This window comes from Cyprinodon variegatus, unplaced genomic scaffold, assembly GCF_000732505.1.
Source record: "Cyprinodon variegatus isolate N-32 unplaced genomic scaffold, C_variegatus-1.0 Scaffold23, whole genome shotgun sequence".
NCBI lineage: Eukaryota > Metazoa > Chordata > Actinopteri > Cyprinodontiformes > Cyprinodontidae > Cyprinodon > Cyprinodon variegatus.
The window spans coordinates 2,312,852-2,326,648 of record NW_015150476.1 but is presented as its reverse complement, the minus strand read 5'-3'; the positions used below and the strand labels follow the sequence as shown (position 1 = coordinate 2,326,648).

At 37.6% G+C, this 13,797-nt stretch overlaps 1 protein-coding gene across 3 annotated transcripts in view; it reads right to left on the bottom strand.

Annotated features, from left to right (window-relative positions):
* Positions 1–11,174, bottom strand: part of med13l (mediator complex subunit 13-like) — a 110,800-nt gene extending 99,626 nt beyond the window's left edge. For all 3 annotated transcript variants that reach the window (XM_015392261.1, XM_015392254.1, XM_015392246.1), the window contains exon 1: positions 9,678–11,174. In XM_015392261.1, coding sequence (XP_015247747.1) covers positions 9,678–9,749 — 72 coding nt within the window. In that variant the 5' untranslated portion in view covers positions 9,750–11,174. The remainder of the gene's footprint in view (positions 1–9,677) is intronic.
* Positions 11,175–13,797: the final 2,623 nt, after the last annotated feature.

Sequence of the window (13,797 nt, the reverse complement as noted above, 5' to 3'; positions counted from 1 at the left end):
CGGACAAAAAAAAGATATTCACACACATTTCTGTATTATTGCTGGGATATCAGTGGAACTTTGTAATCAGGACACAAAACTATTCGTAATACAAACCTAAACCAATGCATTTTCTCTAACATATAAAATCAACTACTTTAGCAGCATGTTCAACAAACTAATGTGTGTTATGCTACTATGTCCCTGATACAGAAATTGACATGCAAACCATTAAATGTGCAAATCTGCACACATCTGATGTTTTTAAATGAGACAGCCATACTGGATTTCACGTTTAAGAATATAACCTAGAAGTTATATTTTGCAAACAATTATGCAAAAACATGTATAAGACAAGCATAAAAAAATAGGACATTTGTTTGTTTTGGGGTTTTTTTAACCCCCAGTTTCTTAAATCCTAAATGGGACTGAAAATACTGTGTGATATTTAACCAATAATATTAAGAATGATTTTGATGCTAAAATTAAAACCTTAGTTAAGCATTAAATGAACAAAGCAAATCAAGCAATATTAATGTGGTTATTATGCATGCCTCAGCTACAAGCTGACTTTCCTTTATCAAAGGCATTTGATGGCACCCCTTCCAGGTCCAATGCTGCCAATCCTTGTTTCACACACAGCCTTCCGTCGCCCGGCACACATGCTGAAACACCAGCAGGCACTAAGAATAGAACACAGCTGGTACTGCAGGGCTTACATATTTCACACTCAAGCCACCATGTTCAAAAATAAATAAATAAATAAACAAGCACCATCCTGTCCCAATTCCAGCTCTGGGACCAGCGGTGGTTCCCCTGCCCACCCCGACTTCCCTCCCTCGCTCCCGCTCCGCCTTTGAACTGTTCTTCACCTCTGTGGCAGGGCTCTGACAAGCCTGCTGCTCAGATAAGATCCATGACTACACTCGGGAGAATTTACTAGAAAAGAGATGTATTGTAAAAACAGAAGTGAGAAGATCCTGGTCTTCCTGTTTCCAGCTTTAACTCCACCCTGTTTCTCTGACCCACAACGAGGCTGACTGACTCACAAATCATTTTCTTATAGCAGCCTCTATGCCCATTTTTTTCCCCTCAGACTTACAGAGTGTTTATACTGTTGAGTTGTTTCCCCAATGCAATGACAAGGAATTCCCACAGCAGTGACAGAGGCAGATTAGTGGGAGGTGCCTCATACATACTCAAGGTGAGGCAAAGTCTGGGTATAGGGGCTGGATTGTTTAGTGTGAATCAACCAGATGGAGATGCTCTGCGGGGCATTCTGCAGAAGACAAATATGCTGCCTTGGAAGCCAGTACCTTTAGTCACCTTGACGGTAACATTACCTCAAAGTCATCTTACTCAACATCACTGTAGATTTCACAGGTAAATACACTTAAAACAGAGAAACAACTTATTTAAATTCTTGGATTTACAGTGTATAATGATTATATAGATACTGAAGCTAATTATTTTGTTGTAATAATACCTCTAGTGAGGACATCTAAAAAGAATATATACATTTTTATTTAAATGCAGGAGCATAATCTCAAGGAAAAAATTAGAAAACATCTCCCGTTAATTGATGTACATTTATTTATTGGAGAGGGAGAAAACCCCTGGTTAAAAATAATTTACTTTAACTAAAATATGGTAAGCATGTTGGTATCTCTGATTAAAACAATAACAATTAGTTGTACTTTTTAATTCCGATTTTATTCTAAAATTGATTAAAGTGACCCAAGTTCTCCAGGGTTTACATTAGACAGGCAGAGAATATTGTTTTTTTATAGTCACAACTGAAAATGTTAATAACAAGAAAACATCTCTTTGTAGTGAGGAAGATGTTTTTTGACCTTCAAAATAAAATGAAATTGAAAATTATTTGGCTTTTGGCTTTGAGATGGTCATCATATGACATACGATAAACATCATATATGCAAGAAAAGCTGTATTTATAATGGGATGTATTAGTAAAGCAAGAGTTTGAGCTGATTTTTTTTTCAGTTGTTAAAAACCTTTTATTTGACCTTCACACTTTAATGTTGAGGAAATATTGATCCAACATGCTGAAAAATATAGTAAATTTAGCCATGAATGGTTTAATTTCATCCATTCTTCTACAGAAAAAAAATCATTGTAAATATTCATGTTTTTACTCAGATCATTCTTTCTCTATATTTTGAACCGTTTTTCAACACCAAAGACTTAACAGTGTCTTTTGAAGCATTAAATAGAGGGGGGTAACCCCCTTCCTCCTCTGTTCTTCTGACTGAGAAGGCGTCATTACTTCTCCATTTCTCATGTACCTGTAACTACACCTCAGCATGGTTTCCAATTAGAGATGCAGATTTTAAAAAAAAGGAAAATTTTCAAACAGTGTATGGTCAGCAGTTGAGCTTGGAGACAGGCATGTCGAAAGAGGATTGGTGCATCTGTTTCATCGCTCTCGCTGCAGGACTGTCTCTCAGCCTTGGGTGGCCTATACCCATAAGCACATGTATAAAATAAATGAGAACGATCTCATGGGATGCTCCAGCGACATCATATTAGATGAACAAATTGACTCCATTCTCAGGAACAAGGGTTTTTTTTTTTTTAGCTTTATGCACCTTTTCCCCACTGTTACTTTGCTCTGACCTGAATGCAACTGATAAACAACAAGCTAAAAACAGGACATTTTAAATTGTAATTGATGAAAGCAGTTTGCCTTAGAGATTAATTGGGCATGAGAAAAAGGAACTGTTAAAGTACATAAAAAAAGGTGTCTTGACATATAAATTAATTTTCCTTACTTAGCACTAAGCACACACACCATAATAAAATACAGCAGTTGCGTAACTGATTATATTCAGCCTGAATATCTTAAGTTAAATATACACCCCTTCAGACTAAGCAGTTTTACTCTGTATTACAGGATTTATAAATGAAACTGTAAATATGTAAAATAGATATTTCTAAAGTAATATTAATGGCCATTTCTCTGTAGCTTGTCATGGCTCAGAGTAGTCTATTCTTAGCCTAATGTTTGGTGCTAGATGATGTTTCAGGATCACTTCCTCATCTCTAGAAGAGATAAAGGTTTTTTTAACTTGTGTCAAACCCAATTCGAAAAACAAATAAAAAAGAATATATTATAATTCCCTATAAACATTAGAAATAAGTGCAACCTAATGACCTTAATTTAGCAGTAATCCTACAACTACGACTACGACTGAACAATGGCTACTATAATCTTTCTGTGATTTCCCAAAACTAGATTTATTGATGCATGGGAACTATGAAATTATTCTGATCTCAAAAGAGTTTGTCTGCAGCGTGAGGGATGCGGCCATCCGATGGACAGCCATAAACTGCAAATTCTCAAATGTCCGCTAGAAATTATAATCCTATTTTTTTCCCAAAACAAACATTAAACTGTACCCACAGGGATGTTTATCTTCTATGCAATATAATGATTGTCTTTTTCTTGTGTAAAATAGAGCCTGGCTTCCTCTGGACATGTTTTATTGAACAGGAAACAATTACAGACTATCTTTAATAACCTACTAGGTTATTTTCCTAAATTAACTATCAAAATAAAAAAGTTTGTGATATGACTCTAGTGAAAAATATCTGTTTGCAGGTGGCTCTGAATTATTTTCGATGGATCAGAGTAACCCTCATATATTACATCAACTGAATGGAGATGGTGAAATGCAATATCTTTGTAAAAGAATGCATTGTTAAAGGTAAAGTGGAGGATTTTTGCGAATCTTTGAAAAGACCCGCCCTCACTTTAAAAAAAAAACGCACATGCACAACCCTGTGCTCCGAGAGGGAATGGTTATTAAATGCATGCAAGAGCATTACGAGCCCATTTCTCCTCGTGCACGCTCCGTTAAAAGTTACTGTTTGCATTGCTCATACAAGCTTACTTTCCAAGGACGGCCTTACGTAAACATATCACCAGAATGATTGACAATTAGGAGGACCACTTATTTTGATGATCCACTTGGAAAAAGAAAATCCTTCACCATACCTTTAAATGTGAGATCTGAGAGATAAATTTTACGATTTCATCATTATTCCGTACATTCATTTTCATATTACTTTAACAAAAGCATTGGTAGAAAGTAGCTTGCATACATTTATGAAATTGAGACAGGAGTAGACGATATTTAAACAAGAGGGTTTTAAAAGTTAAAGTGGAAAACTGAGCTGGAGTCTGAAAGCATAACAAGCATGGCTAATTATGCCTGTCATAACGGGTGGAAATATGGTTGTAATCACAATTAGCAGGATTTTAATTGGACGTGGTTCTTTTCATGCATTGTTCACTTTAAAGACTTTAGTTGTGAACTGGCTCATTAAAAAAAAAATAATAATTCATTTTATTTTATTAAACCAATTGATCAAAAATTAGAACTGCAATTTTGTCTATTGCTGGTCAATTCGTTCATGTTGACACATTTGTGTAGGGTTCTCCCTTTCCTTTACTTTTTTATAGCAACTTCTGGTCCTTATGTAATCTTTACAAATTGGTTTGGTTCATTCCTGACTTTTTCCAGGTAAAAAAAAAAAAAACACACATTGGACATTTTTACTTGATGAATCAATTTACCTGTAGTGATTTTCATGTTTTGGTCTCGGGTAAGAAATTGTGGTTATTTGATTCCTGATAACTTTGCTTAATTTCTATTTGCCTGTTAAGAACTTTTTCCTAAAATGTCTACTTCCAGACTTTAGCTCTCATGGTCACAATTAAGTACTAAAATACTTTAACTAATAATCTAAAAAGCACAACTGACCAATCTAATTCTCTCTGAAGATAAATAACTGTTTTTTGTGTGTGTTTATACATAAAATGTATTTTCTGACTAAAATGTTTTATGATCCAATCTGGAGGGTAAACAGCTTTATGAGTGTATTCATAATTTTAAGTGTAAAAAAAAAAGCTTTTATCACATCAGCACATACAGAACTAGATTTCTAATGTTTCATAGGTTAACATTAACTCCTCTTTATTTATCAGCTCAGCAAACACTCCATCCGAGCACTGCCTCATTCTCATCCATAAGCATCCCTGCACCCTCCACCTCCATTAATAACGACCAAATGCAAACAGGATGTATTAAAAAGGCACCACTCCTGATTACCTGCTTCTCCTTACAAGCCACGGCCACTCACCTGCCATAAATCACAGCGCTGCAGCTATCTCCTCCAGCCTCATCTTTGAGCACTTTATTTCCTCACCAGAGAGTAGCATCATGGTTATACAAGCAAGAATCTCTGATGGGATACAGTAGGGCTAATGAGCACCTCCTAGTTGATCACATTAGACCTCTACATGAGGACACTTAATTACCAGTGCTGCACTCCACGCACCTCTGTTGAGAGGACAGGAGAAGTCCCTTAATTAAGGTTTCTGTATTTTACCACTGTTTGCACAAATCTCCATTGCTGGGATGCATGGTTGTATTCACAGCCCTAAACACTGGCGATAAAACGAGTGGTATATGTGTGTGGGAACTGGGATTTTTCCCTCTCTTAGCTACTTGTGTTTGTGAATGCGTCCGTGTGTGTATAATACGATGGCTGTTTGAAGTTTGTCTCCCGAGTCTGCATGGTTTACAGTGCGCTCAGTATAAACACACATACACACACACACACACACACACTGGGGCTTCCTGTGTTGTGTGGCCTTTAACTGTCTTCTCCTTGGCTTTCATGATCTGGCTGGAAGTCAGTGTTTAAAGGAAACCTGCCCAGTCCACAGAAAGATGTTTGTTTTCACTGCCTCTCTCTCCTTCATTGCCGTCTCCTTCTTTAATTTTCTCTCATGCTCCGTCTCGTTCTTTCACTCTCAGTTTCTTGCTCAAATAGGCTGAGGCTTGCAGTCAGGAAATGCACATCAGTCATAATACTTTCCTAAAATGAAAACAGATTCTGCAGCAGTCCTTCAGCCTCTCACTGAAAAACCTCCTCCACCCTTTTTCCCCTCCTTCACTGACACATCAGCTCACCAGCCCCGACTCTTTTCTCCCACTTACAAGGGTCTAGTTTGCTTTCTGTCACAGATGGTTGATCACCAGCACACAAGACAGTTGTTCTGTGGGTTGTGTGATTGCAGGCGATCCTGAGCATCTTACACCAGCCTTGACAGTAATCTGCTGTTACCCCCATAAAGTCCCCACAGTATGGGCACTTATGTTTTCTAGTAAGCTATTGTTTTTCTTTTTTTCTACTGTTGTGGGTTGCAGATCAGTGTGAGGGACAAGGTTAATGCACGCTGGAATGTTGTTTAACAGCCTGTCAGAGCAGAGCGTTTAAGTTTGCCGTACGACCTTTATCCTAGAGTGCAGCCTTCATGACCTACAGGAAAAGGTTAGGATGTTTCCCACCTTATCATTTATTACTCTTATGTGAGATCTAACTTCTTATTAGCATATTTTTTCCCCAGCGGGCCATAAAATAGAAGCAAAATGTTTACTGAAGATTAACATCACCCAGATGTTTAACTGTTATACTATTAAATAATTTAACTCTGATCTAAAGCTATGAATTATACATCAAATGGCTCCATGGTAATAATAATAAGCTTCCAAGACTATAATGTTAATATGTTTTGAATTTTTAATTGCAAACTCCTTTATTGTGATTCCTCAAACAATGTGTATAAGAATAACTTGTTTTATAGCTTTTACACCAAAGCATATTATTACTTATATCAGTTCCTCCTGCTGTGAAATGTGAAACTGGATACTATCCAGTTATGTACTTCATGTCTATGTGGAGTTAAATATTATAGTAAAAATAGTACGTTAAAAGATCCCCTCTGTGAAAGCTCTACTCCTTAGAGTCAGAAAAACAAAATAGGGATCACATCTGCAATGTTTCAGTTTTATAAGTGGAAAATAAATTCTACTTTATTAGCAGATTTTGTTATTTATCTAGCATAAAATGGACAAAGTATATCCCACTTGTCAAACAAAATTGAAATGCTTCCTTCTTTCAACCACAAACTTCCAATTTGATGTTGACAGTTGTGTTGTGTAGTCAAAACCTGTAAATGTTTTCCTTACAAACAACAAATGCGCAAAAACTTCTGATCACTGCCGCACTTTAAAAAATGCAAATGTTAATTTCACTGCTGTAAGCTGCTCATTCACTGATGAAAAGCTGTACGCATCAAATAAAGTTTGTCTAAGTCTAAAAAAAGTATAGTGATAATAAGATACTAAATTAAGACAGTATCAAGTTTGCTTAAAATACTGTTAGAATGTCTGCATTAATAAAATAATAATAGTTAAAGTTAAAAATTTAAAAACTTGGAAACAAAGTCCAGTGGATTGTTTTTTTACTTTTTTTGGAATGTCTATGACCTGGATGACTGAGAATCTTCACCAACATTACTTAACAGTCCTTCTATGCTACTATAATGTGCTGCTGGAAAATACTATCAAGCCATGTTTAAAGTCATGGACTCCATACGTATCTGAAGCAATATACCAGCCCTATAGTCAAAGGTTCAAAAAATGTAAACACCCCTAAGATAAAAATGCATATCAGTCTTAAATGTTTAGTAGTGATTATCCAGCTTTTCAGGTCTGTGATTTTATCTGACAAAACCTGTGTGTGATGATATTTTCAGACAAAGATGGTGATAAATGAAATGACTGAGACATAATACACTTTAGAAACCATATAGAAAATAAAATGCAACATTATTAACCTGCTGCTACAAATAGTTGGAAATACTTATGGTTATAGAAAAACTAAATGTATTATCACAACTGCCAATAAAAGATTTTAAGAAAATTATAATGTAAACTGTTTTATTGTTTAGTAAACTCCTTAATTGTGTTTCATTAGGTCTTATGGAGGCCAAAAAGTGAAATCTTTAAAGTTAAAAACTCATAGATCAGAATCTGAAGCATTGAATGTTCATAAATAATTATTAAGCTCACATTTGATTAACATATTCTGAATGTTGTCGTGTGCTAATGTAATTTAAGCAATATTCTTACTGGGTATTACTGTTTTCATTCTATGATCAAATTAAAATAAAATAAAGGTATGCTAAAGATCATTTCAAAAAAATTGATGCTAATTTAGAGGTTAAATGCAGCTGAAAAACAAAGCCTCCAGGATATTATGACTGGAAAAGGTGTAAAGCTGTTTATCATAAACTACTCAGTTGGTCATCTTATAACAATGTAAAAAAGGAAACAGTTTTGCTTCTATTTTCATCCTTAAGGTGAGGATGTAACACTGTTTATAAGCAAAAAAAAATCTTCTTTAAACACTGATGCAGGCTATGCTAATAAACCCTTGCTGTGTCAACATCAAGATGCATGTTCAATTACTGCTACCTTCCATGTTTTACCATCAAACCAGAACACATGGTTTGTGCTTTACTGTTTAGTCCTGTCTTGGACTCCCCTGAAGGAATCCCCGGCAGTTAGTAACCACTGAGGCACTTGCCAGTCATAAATATTCTCAACAAGCCGGCTGATTGATGGTCTCTTTCACCCTCAGTTTGAAAGGGATGTTCATGATGGCCAATAAAGCTGCAGTGAGTGAATGAAAGCATTTTTTTCCACAAAAGGGAATAGCCCCAGATGAGACGGTGACACGGACACAATCACTATATTCTGTTGTGTCAAGCTGGGAAAATGTAAGATGCATAATACTGCAGGAACATTAGAATCAGTGCAGGGGAATTCATTGAAGATGCCTCTACAGAGATAATGGCATTACTTGAAATCTCTCCTCAAAGTCATTTTTTTCCTTATTCTAAATATAAAGCTCTGAGCAAGGCTCACAATTCAAAGAAAGCGTCTGCTTCTATTTACCAACATTCCCTCAGATGTATTTAAATATCTCTGGGATCATATTTAGTGCAGCGTAACAGAATCCACTGCTGGTTCACAACCTGCACCACCACCTGAAAAGCCCTCAGGACCCCTATGTTGTTGTGGTTCTCAGCAGCCTGAGATCAGTCTCCTGCATGCCTTTCCACTTGGCTGCTTACTGTGGTAAGACAGTTAACTCACTGATTGCAGGAGGAAAAAAATAAAACTGTGAAAAGCATGCAACTCTTGTCTCCTGCAACCTCAAAACCAGTGAGTTCTGCAAAAAAAAAAAAAGAAAAACGGAAAAGAAAAACATGACACTGCATGTAAGGAGTCCACTTTTTTTTTCTTCTTTTTCAGTATAACTGAAAGTGTGGCTTCCGTTCTACGCTTGTTTTTGTCAAGATTTTGAACTTTTTTTTTTTTATGAATTCTTTACAGTGCTCCTTCATGTCCCACTGGAGGCAGGGCATCTTACACATATGAATTTACTTATATAGTTGTAAGGTATCAAATAGATGCTTTACCTTTTTCAAATGACTTATTTTGCAAAAATATTTCAACAATATGGAAATATGGATAAAGGAAGTCACTGTTTAATATCAGCTTGGAAATACAATGATGCTGCAAATTGCATGAAAAAAACGACTGATTATCTTAATTTGTTTTTGTTTTTTTTATAAATTTTTTTTTTTTTAGATTGCATGAAAATAAGCAATCTATAAGATTAAAGGGTGAAATGCTAAGGTTTGCATGTGCCAATTGGTTCACCTTTGTGCGTCAGGCGCACACATAAGCGTGCCTCCCACGATCTTATGACCTGTCTATCATAGCTGGCCGATTGATGATTTATTGATACCCTACCAGAGAGAAGATGTTGGAGTGGCAGTCCTCAAGGCTTGCCCCGTTAGCCGCCCAATTCGCCGTTGCAGTCATAATCGTCCGCCTTTGGGGTCGCCAGCGCAGGGCATGTCGAAATCCTTACATCGGTTTCCAAACACCGATCAGGGCTGACAAATCGGTTCCCTTGTATGAGTCTTAGAAGAGCTGCGGGTAATAGATACGGGTCGGTCGGTATGAGAGAATGGGCGTATTCAAAACGAAGCGCACAATGCATCCATAAAGCCCTGCGCGTATAAATCCAAGCGTGTGTTGAAAGAGCGAGGACAGAAAGAGAGAGAGAGGGGGGGAGAGATGAGGAAAAAAGGGGGGGAGAGATCACAACATTGTTACAATCCAGGTCAGGCGATTCCAAAAGCGATCGCTGTCATATAATACATCCATTTCAATCCACGCGCAGGGGGAAATCAGCTTGTCTCCAGATCAGTCTTTCCGCGCGTCGTTTCATCATTAAAATCAACCCGATCCATGAGAAAACCACTCCTTTTCTCCTCCTTTCCTCAGAAACGACCCAAATATGTAGATTTTTCTACCCGTCAAAACTTTAAATAGAAACAGAGAGAGAGAAAAAAGATCAACTCAATAAAAAAAGAGGCGATTGCAACGCAGGATATCTGATTCCGTGTGCTCCTAAAGCTGATGCACCACTTGTGATAGTTTTCGAGAATTGCATGCGCTATTTATAGCTCTTCTTTCTCTTGCCACAGCCGTTCCTCTCACAATGTGAGCCAGTCTGGCGAGCACAAACAGGGCGCTGCGCGTTGGAGTGTTTAATCCCTCTGATGCTCCTGAACCAAACGATCCCGATGGGTTTTTAAAAGAAAAAAAAAAAAAGAAAGAAGGAAAAGAATCGAGAAAGAAAGAAATCCACCCCCCCTTCTTTGCTCTGCGTGGCTCCTGGTGGACAAAGTCAAACTGGTTCCCAGCAATAACACACCAGAATCATGAGTCAAACCATTCAGGCAAGACGAAAGAGAGAAAAAAAACTATTCTGACACTCCACCAACCAGGAAAAAGAGAAGCAGGCGACTGCTGTAGACGGAGGTTTGAAAAAATCCTTCCTTCCTTTCAGTTTTATATCATTACGAAACGTCCTTTCAAAACCACAAAAGCCCCAGTCTTTGAGAAAGAAAGAAAAAACAAAAAATGTCAGATAGGTTTGTTGTGCGTAAATGTGCACACTTCAATAGAATAGTGACCCTCCTCGTCTGGCGCCGATTCTGAAATAAAGATTATGTTGCATGGCTGCAGATCGCTCTCTCTGTCGCGCGCGCGTACACAAAGCGCGCATCCTCCGCGTGTTTGTCGAGAAACGGTGCGACTGTTGATTTAAATCCTCCAACATGTGCATGATTTCCTCAACCGCAGCGGCTCCTTCCTCATTGTTTATCTGTCAGAGCGCGTTATTATACTGCTGGATGGGCGTGCGCGCAGGCTGAATGTGTCGCCCTCTCTCTGTGTCTGCGTGTGGGTTTCTGTGTGGGTTTTTTTTACGCGAGGCGCTGAAGATTTTTTTTCTTTTTTTTTCCACGCACCACGGTCCAGTCTACAAGGCATTGTAATATTGTAATGGCGGTCGGAAGCGTACTACAGAGACTCGCCTTCCCATTTGGCCAAGTTTTCGCTCACGTGACTAAAGTCTGGGATAACAATCATGTTTGGTATCTGTTTGTGAAGATTTATACTGGGAATCCTTTCAAGTGCATCCCCCTCCCCCCTTTGTAGAGCCTAATAATGCGTGTTTTCTAAAGGTTTTTTTCCCTTTTCTCATCACTGCACGGTGTCATCCTGCGGTGCATTAGTTACATAATGCAACTGTTCTGTCAACAAGAGGGTCTGACAAAATAGAGGTCAGCATGACTTACCTAGAACACACTGTTTCATAACACATACAGAAAATAAGTAGGTTAAGTCTCACAAGCTACAAAACTTACGCTGAACAAAAAAAAATAATAAACATATTTTTTCCTGAAGCTCTGAAATATTGAGGATTACAAGCAATAAGTGAAGTTGTGCACTGCTAACCAACCTGAAAACCTAATTTATTCATTTAATAACAAAATTAGGTTTCACATTTAGACTTTGTCATGACTCAATTTAACAGGAAGGAAATATTCAACAAGTGAGCAAATTGTCCTCAAATTTAATGTGTTAGAAGCGAGAACTAAAAGGGCAGCAGAAAGGATTTAATCAAGTTTGACAAGAGCTAAATCTTTATGGATATGTGATTCAGTCAGAGTATCTCCAAAACTGCAAATGTTGTGGGAGGCTGAGTACGGAAAGTGATCTAACAGAGGAGGATTGGTGGATGGGTAACATGGTAATGGGTGGCCAGTGTTCAGCAGCTCAGATGACGTGTAAATTTACATGATGCATTGCAGTTTGTTGTATACAGGGACCTATAGGTTCTGATGGGAACACAGGGAATCGCTGTGGAGATTATTTGATGAAGGCATGCAATGACAGAAGCAGTGTGTTGTTTTGTACATTGATTTGCTGGTTCCTGGCATTCAGCTGACTGTTACTCTGACACTTATTACCTACTTTAGTATTTTTACAGACCACGTGCATATTTTCAGTGGAAAGGTATTGCCTAATGCAAAATAATGCATTCTGACAAAATACAGATTCACCTTAATAATGGCTTAAAAAACAAAGCCACTGGTTTGACCTTCAGACAAAGCCTCCTAATTCCTTAGATCTCAGTCCAGTCTGTCATCTGTGGGGTGTTCTGGACAAACAAATCAAATCTGCGGCTGCCCCGCCTACAATTCAATTCAATTTATTTTATTTATATAGCGCCAAATCACAACACAAGTCATCTCAAGACACTTTATAGTTCACCAGATCATACAGTCAAATTGATTCAAAGTTTTCTGTCTAAAGGAAAACCAGTTGATTGCGTTGACTCAGATGCGATCCCTCATACTAAGCATGCTTGTAGCGACAGTGGAGAGGAAAAACTCCCTTATAACAGGAAGAAACCTGCAGCAGAACCAGGCTCAGTGTGAGCGACCATCTGCTGAGGCCGACAACAAGTTTTCTACCATAAGTAGATAACTGTGCTGATTGTGAAGCTTGGAAAAAAAGATGATCAGTATCATCTGATCGGCTATTAAAATAAATAATTTATGCCTTTTCGATCGTGGTTCAGCTCTGAAACAGAATTAGGACCCCCTTCTAAGTCCTACAGATCTTTAACAATTAAAGCCTGATGTGACTGAGCTGCATTGCAACAGTTCCAGCTTACACTTAGTTTACCTGTCACTAGTTTACTTTTTACCATTGCATGGTTTACCTAGTTTACCTTTACACCAAGTTTACATAGTTGAACCTCAAGATGAAGCTGAGCTGTCTCTTCAGAGAGACCCTTAACTTGTTGACAGACTGAAGATCAGGCTGCTTTTGAGCTGGAGGCGCTCTCTCTGTTGTGCAGTGTGTAACAAGAGCCTGAAGCTGGTGAAGAAACCACTTTGTGGTGTTGATTAGTGGTTTCAGCATAGTCACAGAACTTGGAATCCCGACTTTTACTTCTTAAAGCATTGAAGCACTGATGAAGGGCTAATAAAGCAGCTGTCTAATTTTATACCTTTATAGCCAATTGATTGTTCATGCTTCCTGGCAGCCCATTAATATCTGCAAGAACTCTTTTTGAACTGCAGAGTAATGTGTATAGTTAAATTTATGTACGTGTATTTTTTGTAAATGCAAATTACTGTGTGAGTGTTTTTCTTTTCCCTAAGCTATTAACTTAGATTAGGTTATCCCCTTTTTTGTTTTTGTTTTTAAAAGAAGTAATTTGATCTAAAAAATTGTACTTTTCCAAATGTTTTTCTAGGTTTTCAAGCAAAGTTTTTCTTAACTTGAGTGATTCCATACTACCTCAACAGTAAGTGAGAGGTTTATTTTCTTTCCTCCACATTAAGTAATTCCATACTTTTTTCGCTCCATATAACACAAGTCCACATTTTTTCCTCACTGTTGCGTAATTCAGTGTTATTTTTGCAACATTTGCTAACTCAATTTTTTTCTTGACTCTAAGGAATTCCACATTTCTCTTCAACATTTAGTAATTCTCTCCTTT